Source organism: Nymphalis io, chromosome 14, assembly GCF_905147045.1.
Source record: "Nymphalis io chromosome 14, ilAglIoxx1.1, whole genome shotgun sequence".
In the NCBI taxonomy this organism is placed as follows: domain Eukaryota; kingdom Metazoa; phylum Arthropoda; class Insecta; order Lepidoptera; family Nymphalidae; genus Nymphalis; species Nymphalis io.
Genome location: NC_065901.1, coordinates 8,418,004 through 8,438,343, shown reverse-complemented (window position 1 = coordinate 8,438,343; position 20,340 = coordinate 8,418,004). Strand labels below are relative to the sequence as shown.

General features: G+C 30.7%; 3 protein-coding genes across 4 annotated transcripts; 2 read left to right on the top strand and 1 right to left on the bottom strand.

The window, feature by feature from the left end:
* Positions 1 to 3,077: 3,077 nt before the first annotated feature.
* Positions 3,078 to 7,325, bottom strand: LOC126773188 (isoleucine--tRNA ligase, cytoplasmic). The gene is made up of 4 exons (XM_050493909.1): positions 7,119 to 7,325; positions 6,935 to 7,040; positions 6,567 to 6,768; positions 3,078 to 6,494 (listed from the first exon to the last, which is right to left on the bottom strand). Exons 1-4 carry the CDS (start codon positions 7,244 to 7,246, stop codon positions 3,292 to 3,294), a joined length of 3,639 nt encoding a protein of 1,212 aa, XP_050349866.1. The 5' UTR covers positions 7,247 to 7,325; the 3' UTR covers positions 3,078 to 3,291.
* A 1,212-nt stretch (positions 7,326 to 8,537) lies between these two features.
* LOC126773182 (COMM domain-containing protein 10-like) lies at positions 8,538 to 9,539 on the top strand. Its single transcript, XM_050493903.1, has 2 exons — positions 8,538 to 8,789; positions 8,911 to 9,539. The coding sequence occupies exons 1-2, from the start codon at positions 8,758 to 8,760 to the stop codon at positions 9,461 to 9,463; spliced, it is 585 nt and encodes a 194-aa protein (XP_050349860.1). The 5' UTR covers positions 8,538 to 8,757; the 3' UTR covers positions 9,464 to 9,539.
* Positions 9,540 to 10,076: 537 nt separating this feature from the next.
* LOC126773184 (E3 ubiquitin-protein ligase ariadne-1) lies at positions 10,077 to 19,540 on the top strand. 2 transcript variants are annotated; one of them, XM_050493905.1, is made up of 11 exons: positions 10,077 to 10,430; positions 11,466 to 11,618; positions 11,863 to 11,931; positions 12,009 to 12,095; positions 12,561 to 12,689; positions 13,571 to 13,744; positions 14,125 to 14,321; positions 14,811 to 15,000; positions 15,200 to 15,426; positions 15,753 to 15,830; positions 19,483 to 19,540. In XM_050493905.1, exons 1-11 carry the CDS (start codon positions 10,227 to 10,229, stop codon positions 19,523 to 19,525), a joined length of 1,551 nt encoding a protein of 516 aa, XP_050349862.1. In that variant the 5' UTR covers positions 10,077 to 10,226; the 3' UTR covers positions 19,526 to 19,540. The 2 variants fall into 2 exon arrangements, with proteins under 2 accessions (XP_050349862.1, XP_050349863.1); XM_050493906.1 differs by lacking the exon at positions 19,483 to 19,540 and having other exon boundaries at positions 10,078 to 10,430; positions 15,753 to 19,064.
* Positions 19,541 to 20,340: the final 800 nt, after the last annotated feature.

Genomic DNA, 20,340 nt, shown 5'->3' with positions numbered 1-20,340 from the left:
GTTAATCCTTCGTATGCCGCATCACACACTATGAGAAATGCTGTATCTGCCGCCGTTTTATCGGGTGGAAGAGAAAGAACATACCTAAGAAAGAGATAGATTTTTTCTGTCTCTTTCATCGGTCGCACGCTATGATTTGGTATAGCCAGGCGTAAACTTTATTTTGACAATATTATCGAAATTTATTGTATATTCTTTTTTATCACTAGCTCTCATATCCAGATTTTTTTAACTATTAGTTGAATAAAAGTCTGTGTTTTACTCATTTATTATGATTGTTTTTACTTTTTTACAACACAATTTTAATTACATTCATTGTATTAGATTTAACACAAAGCGAAAATACCATAGAACCACATTCTAGATTTTACGAATAGGGCTAATGACTTTAAAAAAATATTGTATAGGATTATGTTATCGCAGACTGGAAGATTCCTTAGGATTATGAACGTATAATTGGTAAAAATCCTTCTATATATATAAAACAATACTTCGTTTAACCCCTGTATTTAAATCTTGCATTGACTCCATTGAACATGTACTATATCTGCCCACTTTGGCATGAAAGTTTATGAACCTCCTTGAAGCTGAAATAGTATTTTTTATTAAATATGTAAACGCAAAACATTCGCAAGAACAAGGTAACGTCATCGGATAAGGTACTTGTATATACAGCAGCCTCGTCAAAAATTGTCCTCAAACCTATGCTAAATTATCTTAATTAAAAGCAAAGTTGCTAAACTTTAACTTGATTTTGCAGAAAGTGAATCCAGTTCATGGTGAAAAATAAAATATTGTATGTATATATATTTTATTTTTCATATGATTATTGATAGACCCTTTAATTGTATAATAAAATTAAAGGGTCTATCAATGATTATAAACATTAAATGATTATTTTGTATCTATTAAAAAAAACACGAAAGACCCCTGATATTTATGAAATACTTTAATTTTAAGAGACCAAAGCTGGAAGATTGATTTCAGAGTATTTTTGTTACATATATTATAAAGAAAGGTTTTGGCGCTTTACATTGTCTTTTCATATTCCAATATTCATTATTGTAATTATAACTTCATAGCAATCCTGAAGTCGAGATTCGAGAGGAATCCCTTACTTGCCAACCAAATTCATTGGTATATTGAAAATCTTTTCCATTATGCTTTTATCCCACGTTGCAAAAAATATTTCAAATGTCTCTACTCTTTATTACTCTTAAATAAGTTTTCTTTTTACCATAAAATGTTAAAAATGTATCCATTCATATAAGGTTTTCTCAATCCGATATAGTCCACGGATCGTCTTTACGCCTTTTCATTATTTATATCACCGCTTTCTCCCTGTAAAATCCTATGAAAATCTGGTTCGAATTTATCTGTTACGAGTGAATATTACGAGACGGTTGTAAAATAATGAGATTATTTGTTACGTTGCCCTCATATCGTTTTTTATTAATTAGGAAGCCATTATATACAAAATATATATCAATTATAGGCTAACTTAACATTCAAATAAAAAATCAATTATTTTTTTTCTATTTTTAGAATTTATTAACTAAAATATTAATTCAATTGAATATGTTTATATAAGAGGTATTTTATTTATTCATAAAAAGTTTACTTTAAAAAGGTGTTATATACTAACTAATATGAATAAGATTATTATATCTACAAATTCAAGTACCTACTATCAATACTTACAATAGAGTCTCTTGGACGAATCTAGTCTCATTTTGTTGTTAGTATCAAAAAAAACTTAAGCCTGTAGGAAGTCGGTTTCAGATCTTTGCACGTGGACTTATCAATATTTTGTATGATATACAACATTTCTCTAGGTGATTCCGGAAAAGGTAATATCTAAAATATTATCTTAGATTGATCCGTTTCAATTCCATCTAAACAATAAATTAACAACACCATTTTACCTATAAGTATATATCTTATATTTGTAGTGAAATTAATATGTAATTAATGTGTAAAAAAAATATGACTATTAAGTTAAAACAACAAAATCTGTTAAAAATGAAAAGTATTTTTAAATCTCGCTATAGTGTCTATGAAAATTATTATGTATTTTATTCGTTTTCTTGTATATGAAACATTGAAGTTATAAAATGAGATCATAAATAGTAAGAGCTGAACACAATCTGAAACTGACACCTGACTCTTATTGATATAAAAATGTTTTTAAAAAGATTGATGAATACCTACGTATGAAATTAATTTAATATGATAACTTTATTTAAATAATTAAAATATAAATTATGAATATTATAATTGAATGATAATTTAAAAATAATAATAATATTAGTTTTATTTAAGGTAAACTAAAATCTTTGTGGAAGAAGTACAAAAAGCTATATATAAATATAGAATACACAAATATATTCTACGCTTACCCGAGAACCTTTGTTAACATGAATAAAATCGATTTACTGTTGTTAATTATATTCGAAAACATTTTGCAATTTACGAAATTTTCACAAATATGGCCGCAGGCATTCGAAAAAATGATGTTAGCGCGAATTTGCGACGTGATTTTTGTCGTCGCTGATTGGTCGAAATGATAATCTAATAAAAAAGAGAGAGGGAGACAAATATACATCAATTACTATAGAAAAAATAGAGCTAGGTATATGTTTCTCTAGTGTAGTGTAAAACACAAAAAATTTGAACTGAGATAACGTTCGAGCGCATATCTACGCTCCGGCATACTACGGGTACGAAATTGGGAGCGCATATATGCGCTCCGGCATATGAAGTATTAAAATAGCGAAGTATGAACGACAATTTATAATTATAAAAAACACCTACAAAATATTAATGATATTTGTTTCGTTTAGGCCATTTTTATTTAAAAATATGGTTAATGTGGCTTTTTTTCTAGACATTTTGCAAACATGTCTTATTATATCTTTGAGTACATTGACGTAAGCTATTTTTCAAAAACGAAAAAAAAAATTCTGTAAGAATTCACTTGGTACCTTAGTCGTGAAATGTTGAAACCGAATTTTCAATGCGTGCGACCAACTAAGATTAATAGATAGAATAGATGTAAGTATAGTTAAAATAAGACAAATGTATAAAAAGCATTTATTGAAATAAATAACATCATTTTGCTACAAACTACAGATGAGGTGGTAAAATACTGCAGTTGGTATACAAATCTATTCACACGCTTTGACTAGTGAAAGTAAATTTGAAGCCACTAAGAAAAGTTAAATTTTGCATAATAACAACACCACATAACATGAATTACAAAGTAAAACTTAAAAGCGAAATCTTCGCTTTTTATTTAAATAATTTTGTATCGACATCAGAGGGCTTCATTTCCAAATATTCCGAAATAAAGTTGACAGCTTTTTCTTTATTAAGAGTTATTTTTCCTACAGGATTTTCTGTGAAAAATGTAGCAGTATTTTTACCATTGGCTATGTTTACAAACTTGCAAAATGGATTATTTTGGGAAGTGACGTCAGTCGGTTTTGAAGGCGATACGATAATGGTTTTACCATTAAGATCACTTGTATTTTTTATTTCAGAACCATCACACCACAACATATATTTCATTCCATAGATTCCAAACAATATTTCCACTTCTTTGCACAAACTATTTAAGGACAAATATTTGTTATCTTTTCCTTTTAGAATTATGGTACCCTTGCATGATGTGACTCCAAAACGTGGTTCGATGCCGTGTAAAATTATGTTAGCCCATGGGTTAACTGGCATTTCTATATCTTTTCTCCAGGTAATGATCAATTTTAGCTGAGAACCTTTTAATTCCTGTGTTTCTTGAATAATGTGAGGTTTGGATGGCAAAAGTTCTTCCATACATTTTAATGGTGCTCTTACAGTATTTTCAATAAATTCACGGTGTGAATTTATGATACGTAAAATGTCACTAGTTTTATTAACTTCAAAGTAAACATCAACCTCATCTGTTGGCACTAAGTGAGCTTTTTTCCTAAGTTTCTGCACTCTATTTATTATTTCTCTAGAAAATCCTTCATCAAGCATGTCTTGGTCAGGTGTAACATTGAGCAAAATTAAAACATCATTGTCACTGTGTGCTTCATACTGATCACTGCCTTTAGCCTGGAATATTACTCTCACGTCTGAAACATCAATGCGCTGTCCATTTAGCTCGACGAATCCATTAGCGATTAACTTTTCACAGTCACTATTATTGAGATCTTTTAATGCTTGTGTCACAGCTTTGAAATCACCTTTCAATCTAGCTCCAAGGATCTTATAATCTGGTTCCACCCTTAATGTTATGCCATATTTCTCTTTATTACTTGTTAATTCAACTTTCTTTACATTCATTTCTTCTACTACATAAGTGAGCAGAGATTTTATATCATCTAAGTAGGTTTGGTCTTGATGTATAATTATCATTTCTGGTAAAGGATACTTTATAGGGATGGTTTTCCTATCTCTTAAAACTCTACCAAGTTCAATTACAGCTTGCATCCTTTGAACAGCTCTTTCGATATTTGTATCAACCAAATCAAGTCTCGGTTCTGGTATCATATTAAAATGTACACTATCCAACGAACTTCCGGGCAAAAGTTGACGTAGAGTTTTGTACATTACTTCAGTCAAAAATGGAGTAAAGGGTGCCATAACCCTCACCATATCGAAAAGAACGCCAAATAAGGTATCTAATGCTACTTGACAATCCTTAAGCCCGTTTTCTCCCTTTAGCCTCTTTCTGTTCATTCTCACATACCAGTTAGTAAGATGATCAATAAATTTAGTCAATCTTGGTACAACTGTATACAGTCTATAGGCTGTCATTTCTTTTGTTACAAAATTAATTAGCGATTGTGTAAAGGAAGTTATCCATTTGTCCATGACATTTTCTCTTATAACATTTTCATTGTAATTGTAGTCTATTTTGTCTTCTTGAACAATTCTTTCAACATTTTGCATTAAAAATCTAAAAGCATTGTACCAAGGCAAGAAAACATCCTTAATAACATCTTTAACACCTTCTTCCTTGAAACGAAGATTTTCTGCTTTAACAACTGGAGAATTAATGAGGTACAGCCTTAATGCATCTGCTCCATATTTAGTAACTATTTCTAAAGGATCTGGGTAATTTTTCTTTTTTTTAGACATTTTTTGACCGTCTGCTGCCAAAATCAATCCATTAGCAATTAAATTTTTGAAAGGAGGTTTATTAAATAGTGCTGTTGATAGAACAATCAATGTATAAAACCAACCCCTAGTTTGATCTATACCTTCAGCAATAAAGTTAGCAGGGAATATCTCTTCAAATTCTTTTTTATTTTCAAATGGATAGTGATTCTGGCCATATGGCATAGAACCTGATTCAAACCAACAATCAAATACTTCAGTCACTCTTTTCAATGGTGGATGCCCAGGTCTTGCAGAGGGTATTTCAAGATGATCTATGCTTTCTCTATGTATATCTGTAATCTCTTTACCGGTTAAAGCGCTAAGTTCTGCAATGCTACCTATGCATATAACTTCTTGCTTATCACTAGAAATCCAAAGAGGAATAGGGGTCCCCCAATACCTGTTCCGGCTCACAGCCCAATCTCTAGCATCTTTCAACCAATTACCAAACCTTTTTTCTTTTACATAGTCAGGTACCCAATATGTTGCTTCACTTGATTTCAAAAGATCCTGACTCATTTGTTCTACTCTTACAAACCAAGAAGGAACAGCTTTATATATAAGAGGAGTCTCAGAGCGCCAACAAAATGGGTAACTGTGCTTTATCTGTCCAGCTTGAACCAGTCTTTTGCGCGCTTTGAGATTAGCTATGATGTTTTTATCAGCATCCTTAACATGTTGACCAAGAAAATCTTTTACTGGTTCAATAAACCTTCCACTGGCATCAACGGGGCAGATTATGTCTTGATCTCTTGTTATGATACCTGCAGCTAAACACACTCTAAAATCATCCTCACCAAAATATGGAGCCTGATGTACAATACCTGTACCTGAATCATCAGTTACATATCCATCAGTAAGTACCTGAAAAGCATTGGGGCATTTTTCCACGAAATAATCAAAAAGTGGTGTATACCTTAATCCTTTTAACTTTTCACCTAAAAATTTATCAACAATTTCAAAATCATCGATATTTTTGAATATAACTGGAAATCGATTCTCTTGTAAGACATAACAATTTCCTGTTGACTTCTCTTTAACTTTGACATAGGTAAGTTTGGGATTAACACAGAGTGTTAAGTTGCTGGGGAGAGTCCATGGTGTAGTGGTCCATGCAAGTAAAGAAAATCCTTCTTGTGTAGGAAATGATATAACAACTGCTGGATCTATAACATCCTTATAGTTTTGTCCAGCTTCAAAATTGGATAATGGTGTTGAACAAGTTGTAGAATATGGCATTACTTTAACACCCTGATAAACCAGGCCTTTATTAAAAAGTTCTTTAAATACCCACCAAACAGATTCCATGAACCATGGATACAGCGTCTTATAATCATTCCTAAAGTCTGTAACAAATAAGAAAGATTAGCTCTGCATACTAAAAAGGTATATAGATTCACTTCAATTATATATTATACCTATCCATCGACCCACACGGGTCATAATTATCTCCCATTCATCTGCATACTTCATAACAATTTTTCGACATTCTGCATTATATTTATCAATACCCATCTTCTCAACATCTTCTGGTCCTTTTATACCTAGAGTCTTATCAATTTCAAATTCAACAGGTAAGCCGTGACAATCCCAGCCAAATCGCCTTTCTACATGGAAACCCTGAAAAACCATTTGTCACATTAGACATAAATTATCTACCAAATAAAAAAATAAATAATAACATTTTATTAGTTTATATTTACTCATTTATTATCATATATATCATTATCTTAATAAATCCGGTGTATTATTGAGTTATAATTTTACTTTTATTGTTGAATCTTACCTTCTGATGAGCATATCTAGTGACTACATCTTTGATTGTTCCTGCGAGAATGTGTCCATAATGTGGTAGCCCCGTTGCAAAAGGAGGTCCATCATAAAAAGAGTATCTGTAATAGTAAATAAGTTAAAACAACGTTTTTTCTTCATTTTTACGTCATTATGCAGTGTAGGTTAGGATTTCAAACCTCGGTTTGTTTTTAGATTGATTCAGACAAGTGTGGAAAGCATCGATTTGTTTCCAAAAACTTAACACTTTTTCCTCTTCTTTCGGAAAATCTATGTTTTCAGGTACCCTATTTACTTTAAGCGACATGATGAAATATCGCTTTTTAAAACTTCCACGCAGAGAACATTTACGACATGCCAGCAATTCGACACTGACAGATACCTTAAGTCTCAACTTGACAAATGGCAACGTAACGTCAGTTAGTATGCAGTCGTCATATTGGACTTTGAGTATTAATACGAACTTTTTGCGTAGTGACGTGAATATGCTAGACTAGCGCAGATCTTTATAAAATGTATAAAGAATAAAAAAAATCTCTTATATATTTTTCCTTTATTTGTGAAAACTTCATATTTAATAAGTATTATTTTTCTATACAAAATTATAATAAGTATTAGTTTAGTTAGTAAAATTATTGGGACCTCTCATACCATTTCCTATAAAAATAGTAAGTAGATATATATATAGAAGAAAGTGTTCATGCTCTTTAGTATCTTTATACAATGTGTACAAACATTAAAAAATAAAATAAATATATTGGATCCAATAGAACTGCTATCTAAAGTCACAACTTATGAATCTTCATCTAAGTTTATTTTCGTAATTTCAAACTCAATATCCTGAGAAAACTTAATATTTTCTTTTTACGATTTTACAAAATTTTGAAGAAAAGTTTCGTATATTTAACATAATAAGCTCTCTACCCTGCAATGATTAAATAGTACCAGAAATTTTAGTTCTTCGTGCCATCTTCTTAGAAAGTGTTCAATTTGATAATAACTAAAATTATATAAGTTTTTTTTTTAAGTTATATTCAATGAAATAAATATATTATTTATTTTATCGCAGCTCGTTTCAATAATAACTATAGATTATATTACTATAGATTTATATTTGCCAAATCCATTAGATTTGTATATTTACAAAGAGTTATAAAGAAAATATAAATAATCAATTCAAGAGAATCATAAAAATCGATTCTAAAGAAAATTTTGATAAGGACTTCCAACTGTCGAGGCAGTCGAGCAAATGAAAGCCTCAAGTAACTGTATGGATAGTGGCGTCTGGTGAACTAATCCAACACAAGCAAAAGCAAGAAGAGTTAGTGTTTGCCAGGTGGCTGATCATAAATAAATAATAGCGGCGTAAAATCAATGGGATACGTGCATACCAATCGAACTATGTTGTTCTCTATGTATTTAATATTAAAAAAATAATTACATGTTATATAACATATTTCCGAATATTAAAAATAATATTCGCACATAATTATTTATCCTATTTATGTTGTGTAAATGCTTGCCAGTTGCCATTTTCTATTGACAATTTGACAACTTTTATTGATACAATGTCACAGTCATTAAACAATTTTAAAGTATCTTAATAACTATCTATATACCTACATAAGTTGGTATTTTGTTAAATACTTTGGTTCAGTAATTTAATTTTACTTATCTATTAGTTGTTGCTAACGTTATTGTATTTGTCCTTAATATAATGCTAAAGAAATCGACGTCCAGGAAGTTATGTAAAACTTTTATAACTGCTTAATAACATTATGTTGTCCATAACTAGATAAATCTTCAGATGACATAAATATGGAATGTAATTGGCTGAAAACTTCTCCAAGGTATGTTTAATTTTTAATATTATTAGGAGTTATTTATTGTGTTAAATTTACATTATAAATAACACTTATTTTGTATTTTTTATAAACATATCGTGTCTAACCATTTTTTTGTATTTTTTAGTTTGAAGAAAGGTATTGATTTAATTAATCAGTTGGAAGAGACAAAGTTCGAACAATTTCTTAGGAGAATTGTAGTCAAATTAAAAAACCAAGACACTGAAATTTTCACAGAAGAGGAAAGAAGAAAACTTGAAAAGATATTTAAAGTGAATGATGAACAATTACTCTTAGCAATTAAATCTATACTTTACATTTTTAAAAGAATTCTTAAGTTCATTTTCATGCCTGCAAATTTAAAAACTGATTTATCAAATGTTGGTTTCAACGATGAAAAAGTTAACTTCTTTATTAAGATTTGGTCTTCTGAAACTAAAGTAACACTAAATGACTTGGCATCCACTTCGCAAAATAAATATGAAGATAACCCGGATCTGCAGTGGAAGTTAAATACTGAATTAAGTTCAGAGTATCATAAAAAAAGTAAAGTACCTAAAGCCTATCTATCTTTTTTTGGTGAACATGATGTAACTGAAGTAGAATTAACACATCAAGAATTAAATTCAATTTTTTTACAAGTTGAGTCTATTCAAAATGAATTAGATAATCTTATGTAATAATGTTTATTATTGTCTTAAAAATGTGCCTTCTTTGTTGATTGTTATAATTAAAATATGATTATTTTATATAGAATATGTTTTTTATTATTATAGAACTTTTTTATTTATTTTAGGTTCTACATATTATGTTTAATATAAAAAAATGACTTAAATGGCTTATGTTATATTTTAGTAATAAGAAATAGTCCTTAAAAAGTACCTTTTACTTACTTCAGTTCAAAGTTTTAGAAAAAAATATAGATTAAGATTAGCAGGCTAAAGAATTGCTTATTATTCTAACATTTCGTGTACATAATACATATATTTTGTTAGATATTAGAAATAGGTATTAAATTTGAGCTTCACGATTCACGTCATTGTAATGTTTACGAAAAAAAAACGAAGAAACATCAAAAGAACTTTTAGGATTGGGGTTTAACTGATTTATAATCCTTTGTTGAATATAAATAATTAATACGGAACGAGTTGATTTTAATTTCAATCGTATGTTATAAACAAAACTTTACTTTTTGGCACTTGGCAAATTACGAACATTTTTGTAGATTAGATAAAGTTTATAAAGATCATAGACAAATATATTTAAAGAGTCAAGAGAGTGACGTCATAGACACTAACAAATACGTCAGAGGTTTTGGCAGCCCGTGGGTGAACTATTTTCTTCATTGTTGACCTTTCCTAAATCTTAGGTGTAATTATTTCATCATTAGAAGTATTTTGGCAGTACCATTATTATCTAGCAAATCATTTATTTATCTCGACAATGGACTCGGAAGATGACACAAAGGATGATGTGGATTCTGGTAATGAATCAAGCGGAGACGATGTCGACTTTGTCATGGACGAGACTCACAGTACAAGGGAACGGCAAACGGAACTCGAAGAATATCCATATGAAGTGTTATCTACGGAGGAAATCGTCCAACACATGGTTGATTGCATCAAAGATGTGAACACAGTAGTTGAGGTCAGTATGTTAGTAGTAAACAATGGATTGGTTGAATGAGGTTACTCGTACTTTGGTTTACTTCGTTTATTTTACTCATTTAGTTTTGCAAAATGATATTTTATCCTAGTATAAAATATTGTTTACTCAAATAGTATTGAATTTAAGAATTCGTTTTTCGTAGTTACAATATTTAGTTAATGATTAATTGGTATAATAGTTCCAAATTAAGTTATTGTTGGAGCATAATCTGAATCAGTAAATCAGGATAATGAGTCATACAAAAACAAAACTGTCCTATTGTTCATTTTTCCAAACTGGAACATTGGTAATGATATAGGCATTATAAATTCTATCTCTATAGAATACTTATTTAGGCCATCTTATATCAGTCTTAAAAGTTAGAAATTATCAATTCTATTGTAATGTTATTATTATAAGAGGACAATTTTTTTTTTAAATGTTGTTCCATTTGGATTATTTGTTCTTAAAACAGCTTAGTAGAAATCATTTGTATGTAAATAAATATAGTTTTGTTACATTTTATACAATTTTATCAAGTGTATATGATTTAGAAAGTTATATTTATATTCTAATTTGTAAGTGTTATACCAACATAGTTATTGATAGGATGTCATTATTTAGGTCAAATAGATAAAATGGCATTTCCATTCATAGATTTTATTTTAAAATAAATCAAATGAATTTCAACATACACTGTGATTACAAAATTGTGATATTTTCATTCAGTATTATTTTTGTAGCTTGTTAATATTAAAATTCTATATTAAAAATAAAACAATGACAAAACTGGGCCAGGTAAAAACGGGAAAGTGCTATGCAAGTTGTTAATTATGTTATCTACTTATAAGAAAAGAAATATATAAGATTTTTGTAATTGACTATTTAAGATATATATAAAATGAAATGAATACTGTTTTAATTGCTAATAATTGTTTATATGTTTATTTTATTTTACTTAATAGTCAGAAGTGAAATGCTTTTTTACAGCCTTTGCATAATTGGTGAATTCATATTGATGTTGTTTGATTCTAGATTCCAGCTACAACAACTCGTATCCTCCTTAATCATTTTAAATGGGACAAAGAAAAGCTAATGGAAAGATTGTATGATGGGGATCAGGACCAGTTGTTCGCTGAGGCTAGAGTTATAAACCCGTTTAGAAAACCTGTCATACAAAGGCCGAAGGTAAAAGCGCTCATTTTATTTATTAAAATGCTAATCTATGTGTACAAAACAAAATGTAAAATACATAATTTTTTTAATTATCTCTATAATTTTAATGAGACGTTCTGTCTTTCTTTAATGAGACTTTCTGAAAAATAAGAAATGCTGTCTAGTAATACAATAATTACATAAATGCAAATAAACATTCACCTCTATAACTGCAGCTTTATTTTCAAAAAACTTTAATACTTTATAACGGTTACAGTTACCTAGACGAATATCAACATCGGGAACAGAAGAATGTGAGATATGTTTTTCAATACTCCCGACATCCGTAAGTTTTAGTTATCATTATCCTGACAAAGTGAATGCTCGTTAAACCTTTATGAATGTACAATTGCATAATTACAGATGATGACAGGCCTGGAGTGCGGTCACAGGTTTTGTACACAATGTTGGTGTGAATACTTGACTACTAAAATTATGGAAGAGGGTTTAGTAAGTTCTTTGATATTTTTAAAATCTTATAACAGTAATTGAAATATCTCAATAAAAATGGGTTAACATTCAATGTCTGAAAATTTATTTATTTAATAAGTATATAAATATACATATCGTAAATTAAACATAATTGTTGTTTATTAGAAAAAGACATTGGATGTTTTAAATTTTCTTCCTATTATTCTATATTTATATTTTTTCTTAACATGAGACGAAGGCTATGCTCAGTAAAACACTGATACTGTTAAGTAGCTACAATTGCTTAAGTTTTGCTACTTTTTGTTTTGTCTTTTATATTTGGATTAGTTCTTATTGCAAAACATAGTGAAACAGTCACCGGAATTTGAAGTAAGGCAAACTGTTAATGGAGAGTAAGAATCAAAAAGATCCATTTATTAGACTAAGTAACCTCGTTATAGTTGGAAAGTATTACAATATTGTACCGAACCCTTTTGTCTACAGGGACAGACGATAGCGTGTGCGGCGCACGCGTGCGACATACTCGTGGACGACGCGACCGTCATGCGGCTGGTTCGCGACCCGCGCGTCAAACTTAAATATCAACACATCATCACTAATAGTTTTGTGGAGGTGAATACGATATTTGTGTATATGTAATCAGGGACCGATTTCTCTATAAATCGAGTAGACCCTAGGGCGGCAAAACTTGGAGACGTTTTTTTTAGTAGTTGCATTCTCTGCAAAATTACACATCGATGTTTAAAAATCTGCGCATAGCATGGCTCAATTTTTTTTATCTCAATGAATTCTGATTATTAAATAATTAACTAGTAGGAGGTCGGTATGAAATCCGCCGCTAAATATCATATAATACTATATTGCTGTGTTTTCCTTCCCTCGTAGAAAAAATCCGGAACTCATTATGATTGCAGTTTTCCCTAGTAAATAACTAGTGTTTATCTGACTTTAGTCTCGATACATTTTCAAGTCCCGCGAAAAAAAAGAAGTCTCGGCCCGGTCTCGAAATTCCCATGGAAAACGAGACTTTTTAGAAAATAGGTTTCATACTCATAGGTTAATCATTTAAGTAATTAATACTATGTTTCTATTAAGTACTTTATTAATCAATTGTAACAGTATAATCAAATATAAGTAAAACTAACATTTTTCATTTTTGTAATAGTCACGTAGATAGCAAAAGGCATTCAAACCCGAATTAAAAAAAAAGAATGTTAGCTAGTAGATTTTTTAGTAGATTAGAATTAGTATTCTAAACATTGTGTGATATTTACATTGGTTATTTTAACTTTTATAATTTTGTTTACTAAAATATTTCTATATTTTATTGATCACTTAGCAACTAATGTTAGGAAGGAGATAATCAAATTAAATAACACTAGGGTGTCATATCGTGTGTTTAATGTTTATATAGATATTTTTTTTTTATCTCAGCTTTGTTAAATTGGAAGAAAAGTTACCAAAATATCGATTAACAATGATTTCACGTCCAGTGCAACAGGCTGCTCCGCTGGTGTCCGTCCCCGGACTGCAGCAACGCGATCAAGGTGGAGGCGTACGTGGAGGCCGCGCCCGTCACGTGTCGCTGCGCGCACACCTTCTGCTTCGCGTGCGGGGAGAACTGGCACGATCCCGTCCGCTGCTGCTTGCTGAGGAAGTGGATTAAGGTGACCTACTGCCGCAAGCGCATACAAGGCGGCATACAAAGTCGTTTTTATTCATTAAAACTTGGAAACTACTGAATGATTTTTCTGTTTGAAATATATTTTTTCTATTTATATTGTACACCTTGTATGGGTAAAACGGATGAACGGTTAGCGACGCACGTGATAAAATGTCGTTGCGTTATAGTAGCCGCTAGGGGTATAAGTTTATATAAAAAATACTATCTTACTTATGTCTTCTAAGTTATGTTTGAATTGTAAATAACTTTATTATGTACATGCAATCGTGAGTTACACGATACAATCAATTATATCATATAGTAACAAGAGTTGTGTAAATATCATATTATCGGTTTGCTATGAAACTGCAATGTATTGTACAGAAATGCGATGACGACTCTGAGACATCTAACTGGATAGCGGCCAATACGAAGGAGTGTCCGAAGTGTAACGTCACGATAGAGAAGGACGGCGGCTGCAATCACATGGTTTGCAAGAACCAAAACTGTAAGGCTGACTTTTGCTGGGTGTGTCTCGGGCCTTGGGAACCCCACGGCAGCAGCTGGTACAACTGTAATAGGTATTCGTGATACATTTTCTAATATTTATATTTTATTTATAGTATAAGGTAGACCCTAAATTATATTATATTATATAATAAATTTAGTTTTTCTTATTGGTTGTTTCTGGAAACTGATCCTCATAGTCGTGTTAGAAGAAGTACATATAAAAAATTAATACATTATGGCACCGTTTTAAAAGTTAATCTTCGTAAACAGTATACAACATGACTTGAAAACGAGGGACGTATTCATCATTCATGCACATAGGTAGAAGGTACGGATTGACTTCTTATTTACAAGGTCGTCGTTTTATATTGTCGTATTTGATTATTAAGTATAATATTATGATTGGGCTTGTATACATATTCGGAACGAGAATCTAATACTCAATGGGCGCCGTAATTACATCTCTTGTCCAACCAGTCAAACTGTATGTATACTAGAATTAAAAAAAAAACATCTTTTGCATTTAATATGTCAAAAACTAAATACTAAATACTCCACAGATACGACGAGGATGAGGCCAAAGCTGCCCGCGACGCACAGGAGCGCTCGCGTGCAGCGCTGCAGCGCTATCTATTTTACTGCAACAGATACATGAACCACATGCAGTCGCTGCGCTTTGAGTCCAAGCTCTATGCCTCCATCAAGGAGAAGATGGAGGAGATGCAGCAGCACAACATGAGCTGGATCGAGGTACGTACCGTAATTTTGCCGTACATAAGAAATGTGGGACTGTTAATATCGAGACATTAAAATCTTGAAGACAGACAGGCCTGCATATTATTGACAATTAGTTTATTCTACGAAATATATTATATAATATATATACACATACAATATATATAAGACACAATGTCTTATTTATTTATGTTAATAAAATGTATGTTTACAGGTGCAATTCTTAAAAAAAGCTGTAGATATACTCTGTCAGTGCCGGCAAACGTTGATGTACACGTACGTGTTCGCGTACTACCTGCGGAAGAACAACCAGTCGGTGATCTTCGAGGACAATCAGCGTGACCTGGAGTCCGCTACAGAAACACTCTCGGAGTATCTCGAGAGAGACATCACTAGTGAGAACTTGGCTGATATTAAACAAAAAGTGCAAGACAAATACAGGTAATTAAACAAATACACTATACCATTCTGTAAATATATATATATTCCAATTCCATGTATAATAAGTACCATTTTATTTTTTTAATCAACATCTTGCATTGTAAAATTACTTTTACTTACAGTCTTACAGTCTTACAGTCTTATTTATATTATAGTTGTGAAATTATATTTAGATATTTTAACAGTATAACGCTCAAACGACTGGATCGAAATGAATCATTATATACTTTTTTAATTATTTTTATTTAATTACAATTATAACTATTACATTTATGGTGAAACGAATAGCTAACAGCTACTGCTATACAAGAATTTCTGTTTTTCAGATATTGCGACAGCCGGCGTAAGGTTTTACTCGAACACGTTCACGAGGGCTACGAAAAGGATTGCTGGGACTACACAGAGTAAACCTCTTCCTTCTCTGTCCATCAAACTGTCACATCTATCTAACTCTTTCGCACCACTCATGACTGCACGCTAACCACTGATAAGCATAGACAATACCAAAAATTGTGACAACTGTACATATAAGCCGGGAGCTTAAAAAAGTATACAATTTTAAATATCACTTTTGCCTCAAAATTGACAACTGAAATAAAAAAATAAAACAAAAAAAAAATGATACGATAAGCTTTATTTTCGTTAATTGTCATAATTTTTGTTTTGAATAGTTATTGAGATGAAAAAGAGCAGATCGATAGAGTTATAATTTAGAAAATATTAGTTTCGTTGTATTAGTCGTTGTAAAGAATCTGCTGATTTGTATGGACTTAATTGTGCTAGTAATAATAATAATCATTTGTTTCTTTTTCACATCTTTGACAAGGCATTAGCTATTTTGTGTATTGATTACATTTATTTTTTCTATTAGTTTTTGCCATTAATAGTAGACGAACGATCTCATTCATATGTTTAATATACAGTTACTGTATATATCATGTGTTTGGTACTTTGGCAAATTAAGTTAATCGTGTAAATTTTGTGTAATGTTGGTCTAGGACCAACTGAGTTTAATTTTCATATGTATTGAAATTTTAAACTTGTTTTTTTTTTTTGTAAAATATGTGCTAAAATAGGAACAATCAAAACATACGTTGACGTATGAGGGGATTTTTTTTTCAGATTTTGGAATTATTTCTTCCTGTGTTACTTGATTTGAACGAGGTTTATGACATGTGAAACTTAGGAATTTGTAATTTGACTAATCTGTCCAAAATATTAATTGTATTAAATTATCGAGTTCCGAATAGACGAAGTCAAAATCAACAAATAGTAAACAATATTTGTATTAAAATTGTTGAACAATGTTTGATATTACTTGACATTTGTATGAGAGATGCCGTCTATTTAAATTTTATTTAGCGTGTAACAAGGACAGCAAATTCATTTGATTTATACAATCTTTTAAAATGATATACGGTAAGAAATTGTTAGGTAGCAAATTTTATTCTTGCAAGATTCTTATTTTAGTAAATGTTAAGGCTCGGATCTCCCTTATAGTTTATATCGGATACAACAGTGTGGCTGACAGATTTTTTTTTTTTAACCCTTATGTTGAAATAAAATATGTAAAAAAAAGCATACGAATCGATTATTTTGATATGACCAGTTAGACCATGATATTACCAGTTTCTGAAAAAATAGGTTAATTAAATACTAAATCACATGTTTAATATGACTTCAGAAACTGGAGGTTAAAATCGATTCAAATACTTTACCCAAATGTTTATACCCTTTTATTATTATTATATACACAATATTTAAACTCATTGTTTTTAATTCATTATTCCGTAATAATCGCAGAAATTTCTTCTGATTTAGAAAATTATAGATTGAATGTTTTTCTAGTAAAAAAATATATTTAGTTCAATTTCCATTGGTCAGTAATACTGTTGTAATCGTAATAGTTTAGTATTCATTATAATTTTGACTTGTTTACTTTAATTATTAATCATTATAACCTGGTCTTGTCCAACGATACGATACGTTTTCATTTTTGAGTTTACTTTTGGGATATTTTTAACGTGTGCGACGCGTGTTAAATGGAAAAAGTTGTAAAATAATTTTACATACTGTAATACAATCTAGTGTGGTGTGCTGTAACAAATAACTTGCGCTAATTGAGTATTTTATTTATATATTTTTTATATTTTATTAATATTAAAACCGTATCATCTAAAGATTTCATGTTTCGAACATTATTTTCTAGTCGATCAGTAACAGTTGCGTTATCGTTATAAAATTATATTTTTCACTTGTCATATTCGTTAAAATTATCGTACATGTTCGCTAATTTGAGACAATAATTAACGGTCTGAGCGCTATCCGATATATAGCGTTTGTCGTCTAATACATTAATCACTGTGTAAGCAATTTCCGATGTATGTATAGTATACATTTATTGTAACTGTGTTGTTCGAAAATAAATTAACAATTTTAATATAATTTAACTAATTAAAATAATCATTAAATTTAACAATATTTTCAAAGTAGCTGAAGTTACTTTAATTTTGAGTTTTGGAATTAAGGCTGACTCGTGTTCAACTAAATTAACTTTAATAAAGTTAAGTTCTTTTATTTTTTGTTTTCCATTATGATACACTTCCAACAACAATGAAATTAAAAATAGAATTGATAAATAGTTAGCGATGAGATGGAATAGTCTTCAATAAAGTTCGACTATCGCAACAAGCTGTTACAATTCAGAGGGGCACAGTTACAATGTTCGCGCTTTTTCCGATTTTATGTATTTTTCTGACCTCATTCACTGTTGTTTTAATGATACGCTACTACTTATTAACGACGTTTGCTTAATTATTATTTTTTTCGTTAATAAAAACTAAATTTTTAAATCAAATAGTGGACGATATCATTAATAAATATTTACTATCGGTTAAGAGAAAACGAAAAAATATTTTTACCAAATATCCTATTTTTTTTATTAGAATACTGTTTTTCTACTAAACATTAAGCTAGTTCAAGATATAGTGTGTTTTTATTCTGTGATCAAGTTTTTTTGATGCCTCGAAGGCTGATATACTTTTAATTGATTGAATAAAATTTCCGTCGTGGAACCAACACGCTGGCATTGTATTATTACTTTGAGTGTTTTATGATTGATTAGATAAATTCATGTTTAATTATAAAGCTCGAAAGTTGTTAGACAAATTCCAAAAGTATTTTTTATTTAAAAATCGCTCCTATCAAATTTGACGCGTAAACAATTATGGAAGTTTCGAAACGCCGAACTCTGCTTGATTTGTATAATAATTGTAGCACTACATATCTGTCATTGGATTGTATATTCATAGTCGGTACGGATTGTGAATTAATCGTTTGCACTGCCAGTAAGCGTGGTAACTTGAAATAACTCGAAGCTTGGTGTGTGTTCACATAGTGAACTCGGTATTATCGTAGAAGCGTCCTCCCTCACGCCGTCACTTCTTTCGTAATAAGTACTTTCACGGTGCGCTCGGAGGACGTTCGCACACAAATTGTACATATATAGATGCTGTATAAATATTTATATTGATAACGTATTCGCAATTCTTGTGTATTGACGGGCATCTTGTATGTGTGTCTTGGCAAGGACACATTTGTCTTAAATGTAAGACGGAAATAAAAATAGTAACATCGAAGATTGTATTTATTTTCCTTTATTATTCCTTCTATCCTTGTTCCCAAACAATTTTTTTTTAAGAATAATCAACAGAATTAGTGGGAACATTTAAATCAGAGTGTGTGATTTTAAACACAAATATATATTTAAAAATATCGTATGATTATGTTGTCAGTAAGTATGGAAGTCAAATAAAGTATATGCATAATTATGTCCCAATGTTGGACTAAGGCCTCTTCTACCACGCTCCTCAAATGTGGTTTGGTAGATAGGATACCCATATTGCAGATGTTCATACAGGTTCACGACGTGTTCCTTCACCGCCAAGCACAAGATGAACTATAAACGCAAATAAAACAAATTATGCCTACATTCATTAAATAATACTGTGTTTTTTGTAAAACGAATGTCATTTATTCAATAACTTTTCTGTGCAGGGATGCGTTGGCGCCTTCCCCACCAAGAGCTAGTAAAGCTTAATGAACAATTGGTTCGTACTATTTCAACTATTTCTATTTTTACTTATTACAAAGATATGGCTACGCCTTAGCAATAGCTCTTGTCGCGTTTCTTGAATCTTGTAAAACGTTATCGACAGAAAGTAAAGATTACTCCAATTAATCTACTACTATACATATACTATTTTAAATACACTTTTAAATACCGCTGCGGTGTATTGTGCGTGTGATGGAATATTCAGCAGACTACACAGTGTACATTAGTATTATTACTAGTACCAGTAAAAAATATATTGCGTGTATTCAGCGCGAATAGTTTTTCATCCTTATTTTTTGTTATAAGTTCGGCAAATGGACCACCGATGGTAAGTGGTCACCACCGTAAGAAATGTTAATCATTTCTTACAACGTCAATGTACAACAAACCTTGGGAACTATGATGTTATGTCTCTTGTGCCTGTAGTTACACTGGCTTATTCATATTAAGTATTGCTCTTTGGTTGTAGAATATGTGATGAGATTATGGTATTTACCTACCACAGGTAATTACAGACGGCTTGCACAAAGCCCTACCACCAAGTAAATGATACTTATATGTCTCGGTGTATGTACTCAAACTGAATCACGCCTTCTCCCTAAAAAGCAAAATGTCGAAAACCCTTCCACATTGTGCTTTCATTACGATGCAAAAGTCTGTACCAATGTTGTATAGAGCTGTGCGTTAATCAGGCATTGCCTTTCGTGGTAGCTTGTATCTTATAAATATTTTTTTATACAACTGCCCTTACATGAGTTTAGGTTCGAATATTCAATTTTCCTTAAAAAATAAATAATTGG

Coding starts and splice junctions, on each gene's coding strand:
- LOC126773182 (XM_050493903.1), top strand. CDS start 8,758: ATGGAATGTAATTGGCTGAAAACTTCTCCAAG. Junction 8,790..8,910: donor TGGCTGAAAACTTCTCCAAG/GTATGTTTAATT, acceptor TGTATTTTTTAG/TTTGAAGAAAGGTATTGATT.
- LOC126773184 (XM_050493905.1), top strand. CDS start 10,227: ATGGACTCGGAAGATGACACAAAGGATGATGTGGATTCTGGTAATGAA. Junction 14,322..14,810: donor AGCTGGTACAACTGTAATAG/GTATTCGTGATA, acceptor AATACTCCACAG/ATACGACGAGGATGAGGCCA. Junction 15,001..15,199: donor ACAACATGAGCTGGATCGAG/GTACGTACCGTA, acceptor GTATGTTTACAG/GTGCAATTCTTAAAAAAAGC.
- LOC126773188 (XM_050493909.1), bottom strand. CDS start 7,246: ATGTCGCTTAAAGTAAATAGGGTACCTGAAAACATAGATTTTCCGAAA. Junction 7,041..7,118: donor CAATCTAAAAACAAACCGAG/GTTTGAAATCCT, acceptor TTACTATTACAG/ATACTCTTTTTATGATGGAC. Junction 6,769..6,934: donor CTAGATATGCTCATCAGAAG/GTAAGATTCAAC, acceptor ATGGTTTTTCAG/GGTTTCCATGTAGAAAGGCG.